The sequence below is a fragment of the Phacochoerus africanus genome, chromosome 2 (genome assembly GCF_016906955.1).
Source record: "Phacochoerus africanus isolate WHEZ1 chromosome 2, ROS_Pafr_v1, whole genome shotgun sequence".
NCBI classification, from domain to species: domain Eukaryota; kingdom Metazoa; phylum Chordata; class Mammalia; order Artiodactyla; family Suidae; genus Phacochoerus; species Phacochoerus africanus.
This window is the reverse complement of record NC_062545.1, coordinates 245,015,219-245,039,143: the sequence shown is the minus strand read 5'-3', so window position 1 is coordinate 245,039,143 and position 23,925 is coordinate 245,015,219. Positions and strand designations below refer to the sequence as shown.

Below are 23,925 nucleotides of genomic sequence, written 5' to 3'. Positions count from 1 at the left end.
CCTAGGGATCTTGTGGCCTAAGATTATGTGAGGATATTTGCTAACGAACTAAAGAGTTAGAGCTGAATCCCAAGCAGCGTGATTCCTGGTCCAATTCACTTTGCATTAACCTTCTCCCTTCCTTATTTCACTCTCCCATATTTCTCTCTGTGCTGAGGTCCACTGAAGGCATTGCTGAAGAATCACCCAAGGTGCCACACTGGAACAATGATTCAGCTGACAGCTATGCCTCTGAGTGCACTTGATGATGAGCCAGTGCATGTCCGAGTTACAGGCCTGACTCCATTTCAGATAGTGTTTCTTCAGGCATCACTGGAAGATGAAAGGAGGAATATGTTTCATTCTTACGTCTACTATAAGGCCAACGAAGTTGGTGAGGTGGACCTGAAGCAGGCTGCTTCTCTTGGAGGTGATTATGTAGGAGTCCAGCCCATGGGTCTCTTCTCGTCCCTGAAATCTGAGAAGGTTGGAATTAAACTCTTCAAGAGAGATTGATGAATAGCCCCTTTCAGGTCCAATTAAAACTTTGTGATTCAGCCGTCCTGTTGACCCACACTGTCTCTACTCCTCCAATAGTCTGCCTGACTTTAGAGAGGTGGTATGTAGCACCTGGTGTCACCCGGACCCAAGGCAAAGAAGGCCACATTCGGGGAGTACTTTTTATCCCTCCAGGTGAGTAGAATTACCCTGCTGATTGTCATCTTGATTTTCCTTTTTCAAATGCATTATCCTTCTAGAAGGTTAGCCTGGATATGGATAAAATATAGAGCATTCCATTCCTGACTTAGAATTGGGGTTAACTTTGCATCAGAACAAGGTGGTAATAATGCCATTCCAACTCAAGTTTTATCTCAACAATCCTGGAGCTTGTCTGAGGACATGACAGTAGTTTATGGAATCCCTGCATTATAGAATTTCCATAGCTTTGGATTTATGTGACACTCATTTGCATTGAAGCCCAGCTATCTGAAGACCCACATCCTGATATGGAACCATGTCCCAGCTCTTTTGGGGGTTCTGTCATGTCTCACTTTTAATTCAGGCATAGGTCATTGCATGACGATATAATGGATTGAAATATGTTAACAAATATAGAGGGTGCAGAGAAATTTTATACTCTCTAGTTCCATGAATATTGCATATCTGTAGAATATCCATAAATCACCAGCTAATATAACAAGCTCCCTAATGGCTATAAAACTTAACAAAACACTCACAGTTTCTCATAGTGCTGTCCACATACCAATAAGTGATTCAAAACATCTGTGATGCATTTCTCAGCTTTTATTGTGGGACTGAATGAAGCAATGTTAATTTCCCAGAAATAGCCCTCAGTAGGTCCAGATTTCAGGTGTGTCTTAGGTTGCTTTATTCATACATATGCTTTGACCTGGGACACAGCCACCATATCACTAGGATGTATTCCCTCTCATTCTGCTTTCTTTCTTTCTTTTTCTTTCTTTAAATAGTCTCCTTCTAGAACTGAAATGGGTTAAGGAAACATGATGTGTTAAAGATGGTTTCTTGACAACATAGAGTTTTAGATAGTCTAGAAGGAAAAAAGCTTCCCCTTCCAAATTCACCATGACCCATGCACTTTTGTCTGTAATGTGCATAGGCATGAAAAAAGAAGTGGCACAAATTTCTGTGCCTCTATTATCCTATCTCAGTTATAAATCTGAGTATTAGTGTAAGCCTTTCACTTTGGGATGATGTGCTGGGTGTGCTATTTGTAAACCCTTTTGGACACTGCATGTGCTGGGTCTCCTGATTTGGGTGTTTGATCTGTAGGGGTACAAATAAACGTTGTGTTATGTGGGCCCAAAAGGGGTTGAGTTAGTTCTCAAGGAAATTCTTAACAGCAATATTTTCCCAAGATGAGATGTTCAGTACTCTTAAGTACTGTCAATCAGAAGATGTAAAAATATCCCCATTCATGTATTCAAGTGATTGATATATATATGTGTGTGTGTGTGTTTGTGTGTGTATACATATATACATACACACACACACACACACACATATATATCTCCAGCTCACTGGATCCAAACTGCATCTGTGACCTACACTGCAGCTCACAGAAACCATCCTCATGGATACTAGTCGGGTTCGTTACCACTGAGCCACAATGGAAGCTCCTCAAGTAGTATTTTTTTTTCATTTTTTAAAATGTTAATTTTTATTTCCCCAATACAATTTTTTTTCTACTGTACAGCAAAGTAGCAGGATATAAGATTAACATTCAGAAATCAGTCACATTTCTATATATTAACACTGAACTATTAGAAAAGGAATACAAAAATACAATACCTTTAAAATTGCACCCCAAAAAACCAAATTCCTGGGAATACTCCTGATCAAGGAGGTAAAGGACTTATACGCTGAGAACTATAAAACTTTAATCAAGGAATTTAAAAAAGATTCAAAGAAATGGAAAGATACTCCATGCTTTTGGGTTGGAAAAAATAATATTGTAAAAATGGCCATACTACTCAAAGCAATCTACAAATTCAATGCAATCCCTATCAAATTACCCATGGCATTTTTCACAGAACTACAGCAAACAATCCAAAAATTTATATGGAACCACAAAAGACCCAGAATTGCCCAAGCAATCCTGAGAAACAAAAACCAAGCAGGAGGCATAACTCTCCCAGACTTCAGGCAATATTACAAAGCCACAGTCATCAAGACAGTGTGGTACTGGGACCAAAACAGACAGACAGACCAATGGAGAACAGAGAACTGAGAACCCAGAAATAAACCCAGACACCTATGGTCAATTAAACTTTGACAAAGGAAGCAAGAATATAAAATGGGAAAAAGACAGCCTTTTCAGCAAGTGGTGATGGGAAAACTGGACAGCTGTATGTAAATCAATGAAACTAGAACACACCCTCACACCATACACAAAAATAAACTCAAAATGGCTGAAAGACTTAAATATAAGACTAGACACCATTAAACTCCTAGAAGAGAATGTAGGGAAAACATTCTCTGACATTGACTGTACAAATATTTTCTCAGGCCAGTCTCTCAAAACAACAGAAGTAAAAGCAAAAATAAACCAATGGGACCTAATCAAACTGACAAGCTTCTGCACTGCAAAGGAAACCATAAAGAAAACAAAAAGAAAATTTACAGAATGGGAGAAAATAGTTTCAAAGGAATGCAACTGACAAGGGCTTAATCGCTAAAATACACAAACAACTTATACAACTCAACAGCAAAAAAGCCAACAACCCAAGTGAAAAATGAGCAAAAGACCTGAATAGACATTTCTCCAAGGAAGATATACAGATGGCCAACAAGCACATGAAAAAAAATGCTCCATATCACTGATTAGTAGAGAAATGCAAATCAAAACTACCAGGAGGTTCAACCTCACACCGATCAGAATGGCCATCATTAATAAATCCACAAATAACAAATGCTGGAGAGGGTGTGGAGAAAAGGGAACCCTCCTGTACTGTTGGTAGGAATGTAAGTTGGTACAACCTCTACGGAAAACAGTATGGAAGTACCTTAGAAAACTAAACAAAGAACTACCATATGACCCAGTAATTCCACTCTTGGGCATATATCCGGACAAAAGTTTCCTTGAAAAGGACACATGCACCCGCATGTTCATTGTAGCACTATTCACAATAGCCAAGACGTGGAAACAACCCAAATGTCCATCAACAGATGATTGGATTAAGAAGACGTGGTGAGGGAGGAGACAAGATAGCAGAAGAGTAGGGGGACACGCTCGCCCTCTCCCACAAACACACACACAAAAAAACACATCTACAGGATAAATGACTCACACAGAACATCAACCGATCGCTGGCGGAAGAACCTAAACTCCAATAACGGCAAGAAGTTCGTGACATTGCTAGGTAAAACAAGAAAAAAGAGGAGAGTGAGAGAAGGTGAATCCAAGCTGGATGGGCACTCCCGAAAGGGAACTGTGGAGGAGAAAGGGATCCCACACCCTGGAAAGTCAGCTACTCGCCTGAAAGATCAACTGAACCGGAGCAATTTCCAGATGCAGAGAAGAGTGTAGCAGTAAGTCAGAGTTCTGAAAAGCAGATCAAGAACCGAATGGATCATCTGAACTACGGGCACAGTCACCAAAAATTGAGACATCTGGGTGGGGGCTGGGCACCAAGACCTCGGCTCCAGAGGTTAGTCTCTGGGAAAGGGCTGGGGGGGCATGGTGGAGTGGAGACTGCTTGGGAGGTCTAGAAACCGGTCTGTCAAGTTTGACAGGGCAGAGACTGCCTGGGAGACTAGAAAGCAAAGCTGTCATAGCGGGAGGGAGCAATTCTCTAGGGACGAGGAAGTGGAAAGCCACATAAGAGGGAACCTGGGAGAAAAGCCTCGTCTGCGCCCGTGTTGGGGAGGGGAGAGAAGAAGGGGTGGGTCCCCATAGAATACTCCCCATGCCACAGGAAGCTTACCTGCCTGCTAGCTATCAGAAAGCTGTGCTTCCCAGTGCACCCCCTCCCCCCACTCCTGACACCCCCTATGCACTCGCAGGACCTGGGGCTGCCTCCCATCCAGGAGGGCTGGCCTCAACAAGTGCCTGAAGCCTGCCACCACAGGGGCTCTCCCTGCACTGGCCTGCTTGCGCTTTGAAGGGGCTACACCCCCATGGAGCAGCACCAAACACAACCAGCCCCCGAGAAAAGGCCTGCAGCCCAGAAAAGCTACAACAAGCCTGGCCAGGCCGAGAAAAGATCTGCCTAATTCTCAGCCAGTCTTTCCCAGTCGAGCTGCCCTGGGGAAGAGCCTCTTGGGCTCACAGCACCACAGCTAGCCCCTCCAGCTCTCAGGGGGAGCCAAACTCCTGTGGAACAGCCACAAAGGACTGCCAGCTCCCGGCAGGACCCCCCACACCCCAGAAAAGCTAGAACAAGCCTGGCTGGGCCGTGAAAAGATCTGCCTAATTCTCGGACAGTCTTTCCAAGTTGGGCTGCCCGGGGGAGGAGAATCTTAGGTTCCAGAGGCCCAGCTAGCTGCCACAGCTGTCAGGGGGAGCCAAACACTCGCAGAACAGCTGCAAAGGACTGCCAGCTCTCTGCAGGACCCCCTGCAGCCCAGAAAAGCTACAACAAGCCTGGCTGGGATGTGAAAAGATCTGCCTAATTCTCAGACAGTCTTTCTGAGTCGGGCTGCCCTGGGGAAGAGCACCTTGGGTTTTCAGCAGCCCAGGTAGCTGCTCCAGCCCTCGGGGGGAGCCACACCCTCACAGAACAGCTGCAAAGGACTGCCACCTCTCTGCAGGACCCCCTGCAGCCCAGAAAAGCTACAACAAGCCTGGCTGGGCTGTGAAAAGATCTGCCTATATTCTCAGACAGTCCCTCTGAGTCAGGCTGCCCTAGGGAAGAGCCTCTTGGATTCTCAGTGACCCAGCTAGCTGCTCCAGCCCTCGGGGGGTGCTGCACTCCTGAGGAACAGCTGCCCAACACCACCAACCCCCTGCAAGAACCCCACAGCCTAAAAACACCAGAGCAAACTCTGCCTGACCGAGTTAAATCTGATGCCATTGTGGTGTGGACCTCCCAGTCCTGTCTGCCCTCAGGAAGTCCTCCTTTGCTTCAAGGAGACCCTGTTAGACCCATCAACACTCCAGAAAAGCCACACTGCCTCAAAAAAGACTGGCCAATGACGCCAGCCCTCAGGAAACATTCCACGGCAGTGACAAGGCAAACACTGCCTGGTCACAGAGAGTACAACTCCCCCAGGGAAAAGAAAACAACAAGCAAGATGAAGAAGCTGAGAAACCACCCCCAGTTAAACCAACAGGAGAACTCACCTAAAACAGTCAACAATGAAACAGATCTCTGCAGTCTGACAGACCTGGAGTTCAAAAGAGAAATAGTGAAAATACTGAAGGAATTAAGAGAAGATAATGCGGATACACTCAGAAAGGAACTAGAAAATATAAGGAGGAGCCAAGAAAAACTAGAACATTCATTTGCAGAGATACAAACAGAACTAAGGGCAGTAAAAACCAGAATGAATAATGCAGAAGAACGAATCAGTGATATGGAAGATAGAATTATGGACAAATAGGACAGCAGACAGAAAACCAAATCAAAAAACAGGAAAGCAATATAAGAGACCTATGGGATAATAAAAAGCGGGTCAATCTACACATGATAGGAATTCCAGAAGGAGTAGAAAAAGATAACGGAATGGAAAATATATTTGAAGAAATTATTGCTGGAAACTTCCCAAATCTAAAGGATACTGAGTTCAAGATACAGGAAGCACAGAGGGCCCCACACAAGTTGAACCCAAATAGACCCACACCAAGACACATCATAATAAAAATGGCAAAAGTTAGTGATAAAGAGAGGACCCTAAAGGCAGCAAGAGAAAAGCAGAATGTTACCTACAAGGGAACCCCCATAAGAATATCAGCTGACTTCTCTACAGAAACACTACAGGCCAGGAGGGAATGGCAAGAGATATTTAAAGTGCTAAAAGGGAAAAATATGCAACCTAGAATACTCTATCCAACAAGATTTTCACTTAAAATAGAAGGGGAAATAAAATTTCTTCAACAAACAAAAACTAAAAGAATACAGCAACACAAAACCCAGGCTAAAAGAAATACTGAAAGGGCTTCTCTAAACCAAAAAGAAAGGAAGAAAAGAAAGGGAAGAAAAAAGAAAAAAAAGAAAAAGAAGAGGAAGAATTAGGACTGAGGAAACCACTATCAGAGAGCAGTCACTCAAATAAGCCAGCATACAGATTTAATCACGAACATGTTTCAAACAAAATAAAATTAAAAAAATAAAAAGAGTCATCAAAATCATAAAATGTGGGCAAGGGATGTTAGGAAATAAATATACACTTTTTGTTTGTTTGTTTGTATGTTTCTCTTCTTAATTTTAATATAGTAATGAAGAGTTTGAACCTACAGGACCATCAGGCTAAAACACACAATTATAGGAAGGGGTTAGCATACTTAAAAAACAGGGCAACCACAAGCCAAAACCAAATATTGCATTCACAAAAAATGAAAAAAAAAAAACGAAACAAACACTCAAGCAGATAATAACCAGAGACCACCCAACCAAGAAAAAAAAAAAAAAGAGAGAGAGAAAGGAAGAATGGAGAACCAAAGAATCAACTGGAACACGAGGTTCAAAATGGCAATACATAATCATCTATCAATTATCACCTTAAATGTCAATGGACTGAATGCCCCAATCAAAAGACACAGAGTGGCTGAGTGGATAAAAAGGCAAAAACCTTCAATATGCTGCCTACAAGAAACTCACCTTAGGACAAAAGATACATATAGATTGAAAGTGAAAGGGTGGGGAAAAATATTTCACGCCAATAGACATGACAGAAAAGCAGGAGTTGCAACACTCATATCAGACAAAATAGACTTTAAGACAAAAGACATAAAGAAAGACAAAGAAGGACACTACTTATTGATTAAGGGATCCATCCAAGGAGAGGATGTTACTATCATCAACATATATGCCCCAAATATAGGAGCACCCAGATACATAAAACAAATATTAACAGACATAGGGAGACATTGATGGGAATACAGTCATAGTAGGAGACTTCAATACTCCACTCACATCAATGGACAGATCCTCTAGACAGAAAACCAATAAAGCAACAGAGATCCTAAAGGAAACAATAGAAAAGTTAGACTTCATTGATATCTTCAGGACACTACATCCCAAAAAAGCAGAATACACATTCTTCTCAAGTGCACATGGAACATTCTCAAGAATCGACCACATGTTGGGACACAAAGCTAACCTCAATAAATTTAGGAGCATAGAAATTATCTCAAGTATCTTCTCTGACCACAACGCCATGAAATTAGAAATCAACCATGGGAAAAGAAATGAGAAAAAAACTATGACATGGAGACTAAACAACATGCTACTAAAAAACCAATGGGTCAATGAGGAAATCAAGAAGGAAATAAAAAAAAATACCTTGAAACAAATGATAATGAAGACACAACCTCTCAAAATCTATGGGATGCTGCGAAAGCAGTGCTCAGAGGGAAATTTATAGCAATACAGGCCTTTCTCAAAAAAGAAGAAAGATCCCAAATTGACAACTTAACCCTCCACCTAAATGAATTAGAAAAAGAAGAACAAAAAAGTCCTAAAGTCAGCAAAAGGAAGGAAATTATAAAGATCAAAGAAGAAATCAATAAAATAGAGACTCAAAAAACAATAGAGAAAATTAATAAAACCAAGAGCTGGTTCTTTGAAAAGGTCAACAAAATTGACAATCCCCTGGCCAGACTCACTAAAAAGAGGAGAGAAAGAACCCAAATAACCAAAATTATAAATGAAAAAGGAGAAATCACAACGGATACAGCAGAAATACAAAAAACCATAAGAGAATACTATGAACAACTATATGGCAACAAGTTTGACAACAGGGAAGAAATGGACAATTTTCTAGAATCTTACAGCCTGCCAAAACTGAATCAAGAAGAAACAGACCAACTGAACAGACCGATCACTAGAAATGAAATTGAAGAGGTCATAAAATCACACCCTACAAATAAAAGTCCAGGACCAGATGGCTTCACAAGCGAATTCTATCAAACATATAAAGAGGAATTGGTGCCCATCCTCCTGAAACTCTTTCAAAAGGTTGAAGAAGAAGGAAGACTCCCAAAGACATTCTATGATGCCACCATCACCCTCATTGCAAAACCAGACAGAGATACCACCAAAAAAGAAAACGATCGCCCAATATCACTGATGAATATAGATGCAAAAATTCTCAACAAAATCTTAGCCAACCGAATCCAACAACATGCCAAAAAAATTATACACCATGACCAGGTTGGGTTCATCCCAGGTTCACAAGGATGGTTCAACATACGCAAATCAATCAGCATCATACACCGCATTAACAAAAGAAAAGTCAAAAATCATATGATCATCTCAATAGACGCAGAAAAAGCATTTGACAAAGTCCAACATCCATTCATGATCAAGACCCTCGCCAAAGTGGGTATAGAGGGAACATTCCTGAATATAATCAAAGCCATTTATGAGAAACCCACAGCAAATATAACACTCAATGGGGAAAAACTGAAAGCCTTCTCCCTCCAATCTGGAACAAGACAGGGATGCCCACTCTCACCTCTGCCCTTCAACATAGTTTTGGAAGTCCTAGCCACAGCAATTAGACAAAGAAAAGAAATAAAAGGCATCCATATAGGAAGAGAAGAGATCAAACTGTCACTGTATGCAGACGACATGATACTATACATAGAAAACCCTAAGGACTCAACCCCAAAACTACTTGAACTGATTAATAAATTCATCAAAGTAGCAGGATATAAGATTAACATTCAGAAGTCAGTTGAATTTCTGTATACCAGCAATGAAATAGTAGAAAAGGAATACAAAAATATAATACCTTTTAAAATTGTACCTCACAAAATCAAATACCTCAGAATATACCTGACCAAGGAGGTAAAGGACCTATATGCCAAGAACTATAAAACTTTCATCAAAGAAATCAAAGAAGATATAAAGAAATGGAGATATTCCATGTTCCTGGATTGGGAAAATCAATATTGTAAAAATGGCCATACTACCCAAAGCAATCTACAAATTCAATGCAATCCCTATCAAATTACCCATGGCATTTTTCACAGAACTACAGCAAACAATCCAAAAATTTATATGGAACCACAAAAGACCCAGAATTGCCCAAGCAATCCTGAGAAACAAAAACCAAGCAGGAGGCATAACTCTCCCAGACTTCAAGAAATACTACAAAGCCACAGTCATCAAAACAGTGTGGTACTGGGACCAAAACAGACAGACAGACCAATGGAGAACAGAGAACTGAGAACCCGGAAATAAACCCTGACACCTAGGGTCAATTAATCTCTGACAAGAGAGGCAAGAACATAAAATGGGAAAAAGAAAGTCTATCCAGCAGGCATTGCTGGGAAACCTGGACAGCTGCATGCAAAGCAATGAAACTAGAACACACCCTCACACCATGCACAAAAATAAACTCAAAATGGCTGAAAGACTTAAACATACAACAGGACACCATCAAACTCCTAGAAGAAAACATAGGCAAAACACTCTCTGACATCAACATCATGAATATTTTCTCAGGTCAGTCTCCCAAAGCAATAGAAATTAGAGCAAAAATAAACCCATGGGACCTCATCAAACTGAAAAGCTTTTGCACAGCAAAGGAAACTAAAAAAGAAAACAAAAAGACAACTTACAGAATGGGAGAAAATAGTTTCAAATCATGCAACTGACAAGGGCTTACTCTCTAGAATATATAAACAACTTATACAACCCAGCAGCAAAAAAGCCAATCAATCAATGGAAAAATGGGCAAAAGACCTGAATAGACTGTTCTCCAAAGAAGATATACAGATGGCCAACAAGCACATGAAAAAATGCTCAACATCGCTGGTTATAAGAGAAATGCAAATCAAAACTACCATGAGATACCACCTCACACCAGTCAGAATGGCCATCATTAATAAATCCACAAATAACAAGTGCTGGAGGGGCTGTGGAGAAAAGGGAACCCTCCTGCACTGTTGGTGGGAATGTAAACTGGTACAGCCACTATGGAGAACAGTTTGGAGATACCTTAGAAATCTATACATAGAACTTCTATATGACCCCACAATCCCACTCTTGGGCATCTATCTGGACAAAACTCTACTTAAAAGAGACACATGCCCCCGCATGTTCATTGCAGCACCATTCACAATAGCCAGGACATGGAAACAACCCAAATGTCCATCGACAGATGATTGGATTCGGAAGAGGTGGTATAGATACACAATGGAATACTACTCAGCCATAAAAAAGAACGACATAATGCCATTTGCAGCAACATGGATGGAGCTAGAGACTCTCATCCTGAGTGAAATGAGCCAGAAAGACAAAGACAAATACCATATGATATCACTTATAACTGGAATCTAATATCCAGCACAAATGAACATCTCCTCAGAAAAGAAAATCATGGACTTGGAGAAAAGACTTGTGGCTGCCTGATGGGAGAGGGAGGGAGTGGGAGGGATTGGGAGCTTGGGCTTATCAGACACAATTTAGAATAGATTTACAAGGAGATCCTGCTGAGTAGCATTGAGAACTTTTGTCTAGATACTCATGTTGCAACAAAACAAAGGGTGGGGGAAAAAATGTACATGTAATATATACATGTAAGGATAACTTGATCCCCTTGTTGTACACTGGGAAAATAAAAGAAAAATTCAAATATGGATCTTTAACACATGGCCATGGAAATAGTCCAAAAACTAGCACCCAAACATTTTCTGTGTATGATAGTATTACATCTATTAATGTGATGTAATTTCTAATTTCTCTAAGAATAGTTATAGATAACTATTATTAGAATATATGTTTATATGTGTTAATAAACTTCTAACTTATGGTTTGGTTTTAGGCTTGCGTATGTGTGTTCTGAGAGGGGTTAATAATTAAATTTTTATTTTTCTGGAAATTGCTGTGAAATATTTAAAGACATATAGGTAGTAAGAGCAATGCAAATACATTTTTTAAACAAACTAGCAAGCTGAAATTGATTAGTGATCTAATAAAATCTAATGAAATAATTATGGCAAAGTTTCTATAATCACACAAATATTACAAGAAGAAAACTTTTTTTTTGATTATTTAATTTTGGGGGTGTTGTAGGGTGAGGGACTTGGGAATGGATGTCAAAAAGAAAACTTTTTAAAAGTGTAAGAGATGGCATAAAAAATGAAGAACTTTTAAAATTTAGAAAAAAATCATACCAAACTAGAAAACATTGGAAACTAAGGCCTAGTACATCTAGCTAAAAATAAAAAAGATGTGCTTTTTGTTTCCCCTGAAAGTCAGATGTTGTTACCAATGTGAATAAATATGAGTCGTAATAAATATGAGTCATTAGCAAAAAAAAAAAAAAGAAGATGTGGCATATATACACAATGGAATACTACTCAGTCATAAAAAAGAAGAAAATAATGCCATTTGCAGCAACATGGATGGAACTAGAGACTCTCATAGTGAGTGAAGTCAGAAAGAGAAATACAAATACCATATGATATCACATATCTGAAATCTAATATACAGCACAAATGAACCTTTCCACAGAAAAGAAGTTCATGGACTTGGAGAACAGATTTGTGGTTGCCAAGGGGGAGGAAGAGGGAGTGGAATGGATTGGGAATTTGGGGTTAATAGATGCAAACTATTGCCTTTGGAATGGATAAGCAATGAGATCCTGCTGTATAGCACTGGGAACTATGTCTAGTCACTTATGATGGGGCAGGATAATGTGAGAAAAAAGAATGTATACATGGATGTGTAACTGGGTCACCTTGCTGTGTAGTAGAAGATTGAGAAAACACTGTAAACCAGCTATAATGGGAAAAATAAAAATGATTATAAATGAAAAAAAAAGAATTAGTGTATAAACTTTCAATAGACTCCACCTTTTCAGTCTTGTATCTATGTCAGAATTAAAGCTGACGGAATATATAACAGCATAATATCCAGAGGTTTCATTGGTAGCCATATTCACTAACATGTTTAATCTCTGCAGTCAAGAATTGTGAACCCATAATGAATCCTTTCTATAGTGCTGGAGTAAAGAAAGCCATTAATTAGGCCAAGGCCTCTTAATCTATAAAAAGGTATTCAAAAAGGCTCTGGGAAAAATGAAGATCTTGAAAATATATGCACGTTGTACATGCTTATATATGCATTTTACTGATGAGAGGGACCATGGATTTAACTGGGTTCTCAAAGAAGTATATGGCTTCAACAAAAAGGTACCAAAATGATTGTGAACTATAATCCTGATTTAATATTGCTCTGTTACATTCACCTAACACTATATAGTGATGAAATCTTATACCAAAATAGGGATAGTAAGAGCATCATTCTATACTCACTGTTTGTATGGGCAGCAGCTTGCTTCCAAAAGAAAGCAGAGCCCACATGCTGAAAGTAATTTATGATGCAGGAATTGCATATTCTATTCTTGTATGAGTGATTTTAGCTAAGAAAGACTGGCCCTATCCATATTTAAAAGAAGTGACTTGATTTAAAGGAGTATTAGAAATTTTCAAACCAAATATTTCTAGGTTTTCTCACCTTGCAAAAAGAAGAAAAAAAGTGATTATGAGTGTAGCTTGATTATTTTTATAATTTTTTTCTTTGCTTTTTTGGGCTACACCTGCAGCAAGCATATGGAAGTTCCCAGGCTAAGGGTCCAATTGGAACTGTACCTGCCAGCCTACACCACAGCCACAGCAACATGGGATCCAAGCCTCATCTGCAACATACACCACGACTCACAGCAACACCAGTTCCTTAACCCACTGAGCAGGGCCAGGAGCCCACATCCTCATGGATACTAGTTGGGTTCATTACTGCTGAGCCACAACGGGAACTCCTGTAGCTTGGCTTAAAAATACTACTTGACTATAGGTGTCTGGGTTTATTTCCGGGTTCTCAGTTCTCTGTTCTCCATTGGTCTGTCTGTCTGTTTTGGTCCCAGTACCACACTGTCTTGATGACTGTGGCTTTGTAATATTGCCTGAAGTCTGGGAGAGTTATGCCTCCTGCTTGGTTTTTGTTCCTCAGGATTGCTTGGGCAATTCTGGGTCTTTTGTGGTTCCATATAAATTTTTGGATTGTTTGCTGTAGTTCTGTGAAAAATGCCATGGGTAATTTGATAGGGATTGCATCAAATCCGTAGATTGCTTTGAGTGGTATGGCCATTTTTACAATATTATTTTTTCCAACCCAAAAGCATGGAGTATCTTTCCATTTCTTTGAATCTTTTTTAAATTCCTTGATTAAAGTTTTATAGTTCTCACCGTATAAGTCCTTTACCTCCTTGATCAGGAGTATTCCCAGGAATTTGGTTTTTTGGGGTGCAATTTTAAAGGTATTGTATTTTTGTATTCCTTTTCTAATAGTTCAGTGTTAATATACAGAAATGTGACTGATTTCTGAATGTTAATCTTATATCCTGCTATGTTGCTGAATTTGTTGATCAGTTTGAGTAGTTTCTGGGTTGAGTCCTTAGGATTTTGTATATATATGAGTGTATTATGTCATCTGCATACAGTGACATTTTACCTCTTGTATATATATGAGTGTATTATGTCATCTGCATACAGTGACATTTTACCTCTTCTCTTCCAATTTTGATGCCTTTTATATCTTTTATTTGTCTGATTGCTGTGGCTAGGACTTCTAGTACTATGTTTAATAATGATGGTGAGAGTGGGCATCCTTGTCTTGTTCCAGATTTTAATGGGAAGGCTTTCAGCTTGTTTCCACTGAGTATTATGTTTGTTGTGGGTTTATCATAAATGGCTTTTATTATGTTAAGGTATGTTCCCTCTATACCCCCTTTGGTAAGAGTTTGATCAGGAATAGATGTTGGACTTTGTTGGATGTTTTTTCTGCATCCTTTGGGATGATCATGTAGTTTTTGACTTTTCTTTTGTTAATGTGGTGTATGATTTTGATTGATTTGCATATGTTGAACCATCCTTGTGAACCTGGGATGAATCCCACTTGGTCTTTTTCATATGTTGTTGCATTTGGCTGGCTAAAAATTTGTTGAGAATTTTTGCATCTATATTCCTCGAAGATATTGGCCTATAGTTTCCTTTGTTGGTGGTATCTTTTTCCGGTTTTGGTATTAGGGTGATGGTGGCATCATAGAATGTCTTTGGGAGTGTTTCTTCTTCAACCTTTTGGAAGAGTTTGAAAAGTATGGGTATAAGTTCCTCTTTGTATGTACATTAATTCTAAACTTGTGATGCCTTTATTCTTTGTGTTTTCTTATTTTTCTTCTCTTTTCCTCACCTTCCATTCATACTCAATTCTGTGTTTTTTGTTTGTGTGTTTGTTTCTTTACTTTTCAGGAGAGGGCCGTTTCCCAGGGGTAATTGATTTGTTTGGAATTCTTAGTGGACTGATGGAATCCTGGGCCAGTCTCCTGGTCAGTCGTGGCTTTGCTGCCTTGGCCTTGGCTTACTGTAACTATGAAGACCTGCCTCCCAAACTAGAGAAACTAGATTTGGAATATTTTGAGGAAGCTGTCAACTTTGTCCTGAGACATCCCAAGGTAATCTTTACCTTTTGAGTAGGTTTCAGTCCCAATATTTTAATAACCATGATATTCTGTAACTTCCTTTAACTTCCAGGTACGATTCTTCCTCAGTGAACTTGAAAGTCAGTTACATGTTTACACTACTCATATAATTTCTTTCACATCTAGTTGCTCAGAAAGGCAAAATGCATAGGACGTTAGCATTGGCTTTGGATTCAGGCAGGAATATGTTGAATTTGGTTGCTCCTTCCCTTTGGGCTTTGGAAATTTGGGCAAGTTACTAAAAACCCCTGATCCTCAGTTTCTTCATCTATGAAATAACATTGTAGTGACACAACTTCACAAGGTTATTGTGAAAACTAAGGGGGATGATAGAAGCCAAGTACTTATTGAGTAACTGACAGCACTAAATAGTCAATAAGTCTGAGCAATTATTATTATCACCTTCTCTGATAATAATTAAATCACCATTCTTAACCAGCAGATATTCTATATTTTTTTGAATAGTTTGTCTGAATTTTTAGTTACTTGAGAAGGCTTAAACATAATGCTGTGCTAATTTCTAATCCATGTCTTCTTTAAATTTTAAAAAAGTGCTTTGCTCTTATAAGAGGGTTGATGCATATTAGCCCTTCTTTATTGTGAATGTTTTTTTCTTAATAAGAATTGATCTAAGTAAAATGTCTCTATACTACATTCTTTTTTAATGTAAGAATCACCAAAATACCAGAATTTATTCATAAAATGAACCACAGTTATTGATAATCTACCAATGCATTAAATTTCTAAACAGCTGTTTTTGATGCATATAATAGAATTGTCCTTGAACTGTCAAAAGTCATTGTTATCATTGTACTAGCCCTCTACTTGGCTTAGATGAGAAATGAAGAAACTGTGTGATTCTATTTTTCAGCTTCTTAGCCTGGTTCCCTTTGTAGGCGCTGCATGGTTTTTCTGTCATCGTCTATACCAGTGTCATATGGATAGTTAGTTAATGGCTAATTCAGGCCTTAAAACCAGATTTCTCTCTGAGTACTTCCATTAAACATTCGCACTATCTGTTCTGAGAGAGGTTTGACCTCAGGTACTTTTATTTTCCTGCAAGTCTTACTTCATCTGTTGATTTGAAGTGTTTTCTAGGGACTCTGAATTCCCTGATCCCAAGTTTGGTGGCAGACGTTGCAAGAGCTAGTATTCTGCCAAAAGCCAGACATAAATTAGATAAAACCTGCAATATCTCATTCACCTTTTGTTGTTGTTGTTGTTGTTGTTCATTCATGTTATACCTGCCTTTACTTTATCCTCTATGGCTAGATCTATTCTGAGGTCTCATCTCTCCTTGCCCTAACTGTGACTCTGTATCTATTATATTAAGATGTAGAATTTGAGAGCTCAAAAGATTCTTTTAACCCAAAGGAGGGGGGCAGGGGAGTTGATTTCTGCTATTCTTAATACATGCAGTAGAAAATGGAGAGTATATATGACTTAGAAATTTGTTTCATTTTTTTCATTTACCCTAAGAATTTCTCACTTTTTTTTTAATGGCCACACCTGTAGCATATGGCAATTCTCAGGCCAGGGACTGAATCTGAGCCACAGCTGTGACCTACACTGAAGCTGCAGCATCGCCAGATCCTTTAATCCACTGCAATGGGCCGGGGATTGAACCCATGCCTCCCCAGCAACCTGAGCTGCTGCAATCAAATTCTTAATCTGTTGTGCCACAGTGGGAACTCCAAGAATTTCTCACACTTCTGTCAGCTAGGTGCAAGTGGTACATTCAATCATATTTTTCTAAGTAGTACGAAAAAAACAAAAAACTTCTTAATAAAATGTCTTTTTTTCCCCCCTCAGAAATACAGAAAATCAATTGAGGCTTTAGAAGAGATGTAACTCTGAAACTGTCCTTGCATGGGGCCAGTGCTTGAGGAGAATAAAGGCTTTATTTTGTATCATTAAAAAAAAAAGTTCTAGGAGTTCCCATTGTGGCTCAGTGGAAACAAATCTAACTAGTATCCATGAGTTCGCAGGTTCGATTCCCACCTCACTCAGTGGTTAAGGATCCACTGTTGCCGCAATTTGCATTGGCATAGGTCACAGATGTGGCTCAGATCTGGCATGGCTGTGATGTAGGCAGGCAGCTGAAGCTCTGATTTGATCCCTAGCCTGGGAACTTCCATATGCCTCAGGTATGGCCCTAAAAAAAAGAAAAAAGAAAAGAAAGATTAAAACCTAGGAGATGATCTTTCTGAAAGGTCTGAAGACTGTTTTGATTGTTTAGAAGTCAAAGGCACAGTTATATACATTCTTCAAACAAAGGATCCTGCATCAAGACAACACACTGATGTTTTACATAAAGTTCACCAAAGATTCATAGTCCAGATAAGCATATACAAAGCCAGCCAGGGATCACCATACTTACAGGATTAGGAAAGGAATGTTATCTTTTAAGGAGTTACTTTGCTGGTGTACAAAGCCAGAAAAACAATCTTTATGGTTGAGCAGGCATTCCTGCCTTGAGGTGGTCTGATTAATGTATAAGGCAGATGCACATTGCACATAGGAAGGACAGGGAGAATTTTATGCTTAAATTTTCTTGTCCTGCCTCAAAGCATAAATTTTATTCCATCATTTCAAAATACCAATCAAAATAGGCATTCCATTCAGTTCTGCAGATTTTCAAGCTATTGTAATCCAATTTCATTTTAAGAAAATTAAATTCAGGAATTTCAAAAATTATCCATAATGGCCATTGATATTGTAAGTTGCCTTTGGTCACATCCGTCCATTTAGTTAGAAATATACATGAGGGAAGTTCTCTTGTGGAACAGTGAGTTAAGGATCCAGTATTGTCACTGCAGTGGCTTGGGTCGCTGCTGTGGTGTGGGTTTGATCCCCGGCCCAGGAATTTCTACATGCTCACATGCCTCAATGGGGCAATAAAATAAAATAAAATAAAATAAAATAAAATAAAATAAAATAAAATAAAATAAAATTGCACACAAGAAGGAACCAAGGTTTTTAAACATAAAATTGACTGGTGTCCCAGTGCAGAGGGGCACCCTCAAAATATTTAGATAACTGGGATCCCATTTCTCAGAGGTTTTGCTGTAGAGTAAAAGAGCAACTTTCCAATAGTTTATAACCAAACAGCTCGATTTAAACAGCTTCAATCAAAGTGTCTGCAGGTCTAATACCAGCCAGTTCTGAAGGAACAGCTTCATCCTACACCAAAGTCTTCTCAACCAGTCCCCATGGAATAGCTCCTATTCCAAAGGAATGGACTGATGGCTGACCTGACCCAGTTTCAGCGAAACAGCCCCGATATCTGAAGGAAGTGGGAAGATGGCCTCTCAGTCAGTTTCAGTTGAAAACAGTCTGATCTCTGAATCAGATGACGTGCCAAATGAGTACTTGCATTCATAACAAGGCTTTTACCAGAAAAATTGAAACCTTAAAATACATAGATCCTTAATACAGCCTGAAGAACTTCAAATGCAAAGAGGTGTCGACTGGGTGGCGGGGGGAGGTCAACCTACAAGTTGAGCAATATGTTTTATTCAGTGGATTTTCTGAGGACTTCAAGTCTAGGAAGCAGCCTCTCAGATACCTCTGAGGGACTGCTCCGAAGACATAAGGGAAGATCCAGAATAGGCAGGAGTTTTGCAACAAAACCAGGTCATGGGAACATCAAAAGATTACTATTAATTACAGAAAAACAGACATCTCAAGTTAATTCGTGCATTTATCTGTATGGGAAAATATAAGAGTCTAGGCTCACTGAAATTATTTCTTTGATATGCACCTTAGCTATCTAGGGCCAGCATCTTGTTTGTTTCCATCTGGAGTTTCCTCAGGGCTCACCATTTGGAACAGCTCTATAGTGGCTGGTGGTTTGATGCCTGCTACCTCCTTTATTTACTGATATGGCAGGTGGCATTCTTAGTCCACAGAAGGCAGAGGCTCAAATTCAGGAGGAAGATGTACCTTCAAACACCAAGGTAGATGAGAAAAGCTGTGGGAAATGAAGGGCTCAATTGTGGGTATTGGACCTCTTAGCTCACCAGCTCAAGAGCCTTTGGTGGGGCTCCTCTGGTCCCTGTATGGGCCACCAAATGTTGACCAAAAATAAAGAGAATGCCAGATATTTCTCCAGCAAAAATGGGGTTATTCAGGATTAGCAGAGATTGCAGTTTGGGGTCTACCACCGTGGTGAACCACATACAAGTCTCCAAACAGCAAAGGAAGAAGGATTTTCTAGAGGGAAAAAGGAAGTTGTGAGTAAACAAAGAGTCCATGGCTTTTCATTGGCTGAGTCCTTGCCTTGAAAGAAGAGGAGTCTTTCTACCTGTTGCTCTTGTTGCAGGGTATGAGCACTCCCTCTTTTGACCTTCCATTTATATTTAATTGAGGGTTCAGTTTATTTTTTATCTTTTATTTTTTTTTTACAGATCCTAGGCCCAGGCATTGGAATAGTCTCCATTTCTAGAGGAGCAGAGATTGGACTTTCCATGGCTATTCATCTAAAACAAGTCACAGCCACCGTGCTTATTAATTAATAACTTTATTATTGACGTTCCGCACGTATATCATGATCAGATAAGTCAACCTTTGGGCTTCTCTCCTCAATATAGCTCCATATCTAACTTAGGATTTATAAAGTTACAGAACATTTTTGAGGAAAATAAAAATAACGCCAATAAGGCTGCTTTCTCCCCATTGAAAAGGCCCAGGGACATTTCCTTTTCATTGTGAGAGAAGAAGATAAGAATGTCAACAGCAAAGCACACGCACAACAAGCCATAGAATGGCTGAAGAGACATGGAAAGAAAAACTGGACCCTACTGTCTTACCCAGGGGCAGGCCACCTGATAGAACCCCCCCATTCCCCACTGTGCTGTGGCTCCAATGTCCCCAGTTTTCACATTGCCATGTACTGGGGAGGAGAGGTGATCCCACATGGAGCTGCACAAGAACATTCTTGGAAGGAGATCCAGAAGTTTCTCAGGAAGCATGTTATTCCAGTTGTGACCAGTCGTTTCTGAAAGGGGCAAACATTCCTGAATATGGAGAAGCAATAGGATGCTTTACCACATTCCACTTCATTTTCATGGAACAATGCTTTTGATTTCGCACACACGGGGGCGTGCATGTGCACACGCAAGAGCTCTCTCTCCCTCTCTTTTTTTTGTTTTTTGTTTTTTGTTTTTAGGCCTGCACCAGAGGCATATGGAAATTCCCAGGCTAGGGTTTGAATTGGAGCTGCAACCGCCAGCCTATGCCACAGAAATGCTGGATCCGAGCTGCATCTGTGACCTACACCACAGCTGGATACTTTAACCCACTGACGGGGGCCAGGGATCAAACCCTCATGGATGCTAGTCAGGTTCCTTACTGCTGAGCCACAACGGGAACTCCTGATCCTTTTTTGTAAGAAGGAAGTTATGGCAAGAGAAGACAGAAGGGCTGAGAATAGTTGTGCCTTGACTTTGGAAAGGGCAAAATGTTTTCTATTTAATCCAGTATCATAAACTGAAGGGTTTATATTTTTTAGAAATAAACTTAGAGCTCCAACTGCCCTAAAATATTTCAGTTTACAATTATAGCAATTCTCTAGGGAAAAAAATTACCAAAACTGAACCACAGAATCCTCTGGCTTATAAAACAGACATGAATAAAATCAGATGCTGATGTATATTGATTTCTTAAAGCAAATTAAATATGCTTAGATCTCTCATATTTGAAAATATATTCATGGCTCATAGCTACTTCATGGCTTTTTGAAAACTAGACCTGGGTAAAAGAACATATTAAGTTCGTATGGAAGCAGATATGGAGGTAACATTATAGAATCAGTCTACAATCAACAATTCAACAAAAGCTAGCAAAATGAAGTATGTTTTATGTGTGTCTAAACATGTACAGCATTTTGAGAGAGGAGCAATTTGAGATTCACCGAATTTCAGTTTAGGATAATAGTAGTTATGATGGGGTGAGTTGTGTGCCTCTAGACTAGGGGCCAATAGATTTTTTTCTAGTAAAGTACTAGATGGTAAATATAAAGTCTCTGTCACTATTATTTAGTTCTGCCATTATAGCACAAAAGCAGCCTGAGAGAGGATGTGATGAATGATTGTGTCCTTGTTCCAATAAAACTTTATTTATGAATGCTTGTTTGCATTAATTTCATAGAATTTTTACATGTCACAAAATAATAATTTTCTGTTTACTTTTCCCAATGTTTACAAATGTAAAAACCATTCTTAGTCCGTGGGCACTAGAAAAACAAATTATATGCTGGATTTGGTTTGCAGGGCATAGTTTGATGACCCTGGGTATGGAGTAATACAAATTACTCTGTCCAAAGTCAAATTCAAGGTGTCTTCTCTAAGCAGCAAGTCACAGGCCAAATATTCCTGAGCTAAGCTACTGAAATGCGATCGATGGAATAGAAGGTGATTGGTGGACAATCAAGGTGAAGATGAACTAGTGGAAAAAAGTATTTTGAATCATTTTATGGTATAATGGGGAGCCAATAAAGAAGTAACATGATGACACTTCAGTTGTATCTGCCTAAAATCTTTTTCTTTTATCTCCCTTCTGATACCCTCTCTGTTTAGAGTAAAATTATTCCATTCAATATGAGTGGGGTCAATTAGAAAAACCTTACTCCCGTAATTATAATAATCATGTAATTGCAATGCTAATGTCTCCTATGATTTCTATTACATAATGGTTATATGTGTTATATGATATATGTATTAGTTATATACTCAGCATGCTACATAATACTTATCCTAATGGGTATAAAAGTATAATTTTCTTGTTCCCTGTTTTGGATTTTAGGAAGAATGCCTCTGTTTTGGACTTTAGGAAAATATGGGTGTTTGGCCTGAAATATATCCCTTGATTTATATTTTATGGATTTACGAATCCCACTTGATCGTGGTGTATGATCTTTTTTATATGTTGTTGGATTCAGTTGGCTAAAATTTTGTTGAGAATTTTTTTTTGTCTTTTTGTCTCTTTTGTTGTTGTTGTTGTTGTTATTTCTTGGGCCGCTCCCACGGCATATGGAGGTTCCCAGGCCAGGGGTCCAATCGGAGCTGTAGCCACCGGCCTACGCCAGAGCCACAGCAACTCGGGATCCGAGCCGCGTCTGCAACCTACACCACATCTCACGGCAACGCCATATCGTTAACCCACTGAGCAAGGGCAGGGACCGAACCGGAAACCTCATGGTTCCTAGTCGGATTCGTTAACCACTGCACCACGGCGGGAACTCCTGTTGAGAATATTTGTATCTAAATTCATTGGGATTTTTTTAAGTGATTTTTCAACATCACTAGAAATGACTTTATGGTTTTCTCTGTAAATCTGTTAATGTAATGAATTATTTTTCTAGTATTGAATCATCTCTACATCTGTAGAACAAAACTCAATTGATCATGATATATTCTAAATTAACAGTAAGTAAGAGCAAACCATTTCATGTGTGTGTGTGTTTTGGGGGTCAGGTATTATATCAATGTCTACTTGTTTCATAAAAAGAATTCAGGAGTTTCCCTTCTTTCCTGAGGTGGTTTACTTAGGACGGAAATGATCTCTTCTTTAAAAATTAGTTGCTCTATCCTGGGTATTACGTTGTTCCTGGTAATTTTTTTTTTAAAGACAACCTGTATTTTTACTAATATTTAGTATATCATTTCTCATCTATATTATAGTGGACATTTGCAATTCAAATAATTTCTTCACATACATATTTTTGGCATTTTTTCCCTTTTTTGGCCACCCTGTGGCAGATGGTGTTCTTGGGCCAACGATCAGATCCGAGCCACAGTTGTGACCTAAGGAGCAGCTGCAGCAATGCCAGATCCTTAACCCACTGTGCTGTGCCAGGTATTGAACCTGCATCCCAGCATGCCCAAAACACTGCGAATCCCGTTGTGCCACAGGGAACTTATTTTTTTGGCATTTTATATATCAGTAAAATCAGAAACATTTCAGATTAGGTTAAATTAAACTATATGGCATATTAATATTACTAGAGATGAAACAAATGAATTCCATATTAATTTTATTTAATTTTTGAAATTATATGAACAAAACTTTGTAGAAGATCCTGACTTTTTTATTGCAGTAAATAGACAAAAGATAAAATATATCATTTTAACCATTTTAGGTGAATATATGCTGAATTATACAGTAACATTAAGTACATCCATGCTGTTATGCTACAATCACCACCAGCCTCTAAAACTTTTTCCTAAATTGAATTTTTCTAAATTGAAACTCAAAGCCTGTTGAACAATAACTCCCTATTGCCCATTTCCACTGTCTCTGGTAACCACATTTTTATCTTTCATATCTATGAATTCAATAACTCTTGATACATCTTATAATTGAAAACACATAATATGTGTCCTTTTGTGCCTGGCTTACTTCACTCAGCATAATTACTTCAAGGATCATTCATGTTGTAGCATGTGTCAGAATTTTCCTTTTTAAGACTGAATAATATTCTACTATATGTATATCTACCAAAATGTTGTTTGTCCATTCATCTGTCAATGACATTTAGGTTCTTGCCACCTTTTCGCTGTTGCGAAGAATGCTCTATGAGCGTTGGTGTATAAATATCTGTTTTGAGTCCCCTTTTCTTCTTTGGGGTAAATAAGTAGAAATGCTAGATCATACTGTAATTCTATGTTTAGTTTTTTTGAGGAACTACCATACTGTTTTCCAGAGTGATGACATCATTTTACATTCCTACCATCAGTACACAATTGTTTCAGC

General features: G+C 39.0%; 1 protein-coding gene across 1 annotated transcript; it reads left to right on the top strand.

Annotated features, from left to right (window-relative positions):
• The first annotated feature begins 207 nt into the window (after positions 1 to 207).
• On the top strand, positions 208 to 20,199 carry LOC125121312 (bile acid-CoA:amino acid N-acyltransferase-like). The gene is given in 6 exon segments (XM_047769563.1): positions 208 to 490; positions 493 to 672; positions 14,942 to 15,144; positions 19,581 to 19,684; positions 19,686 to 19,842; positions 19,845 to 20,199. Coding segments are annotated over 6 exon segments (1,257 nt in total). The 3' UTR covers positions 20,175 to 20,199.
• Positions 20,200 to 23,925: the final 3,726 nt, after the last annotated feature.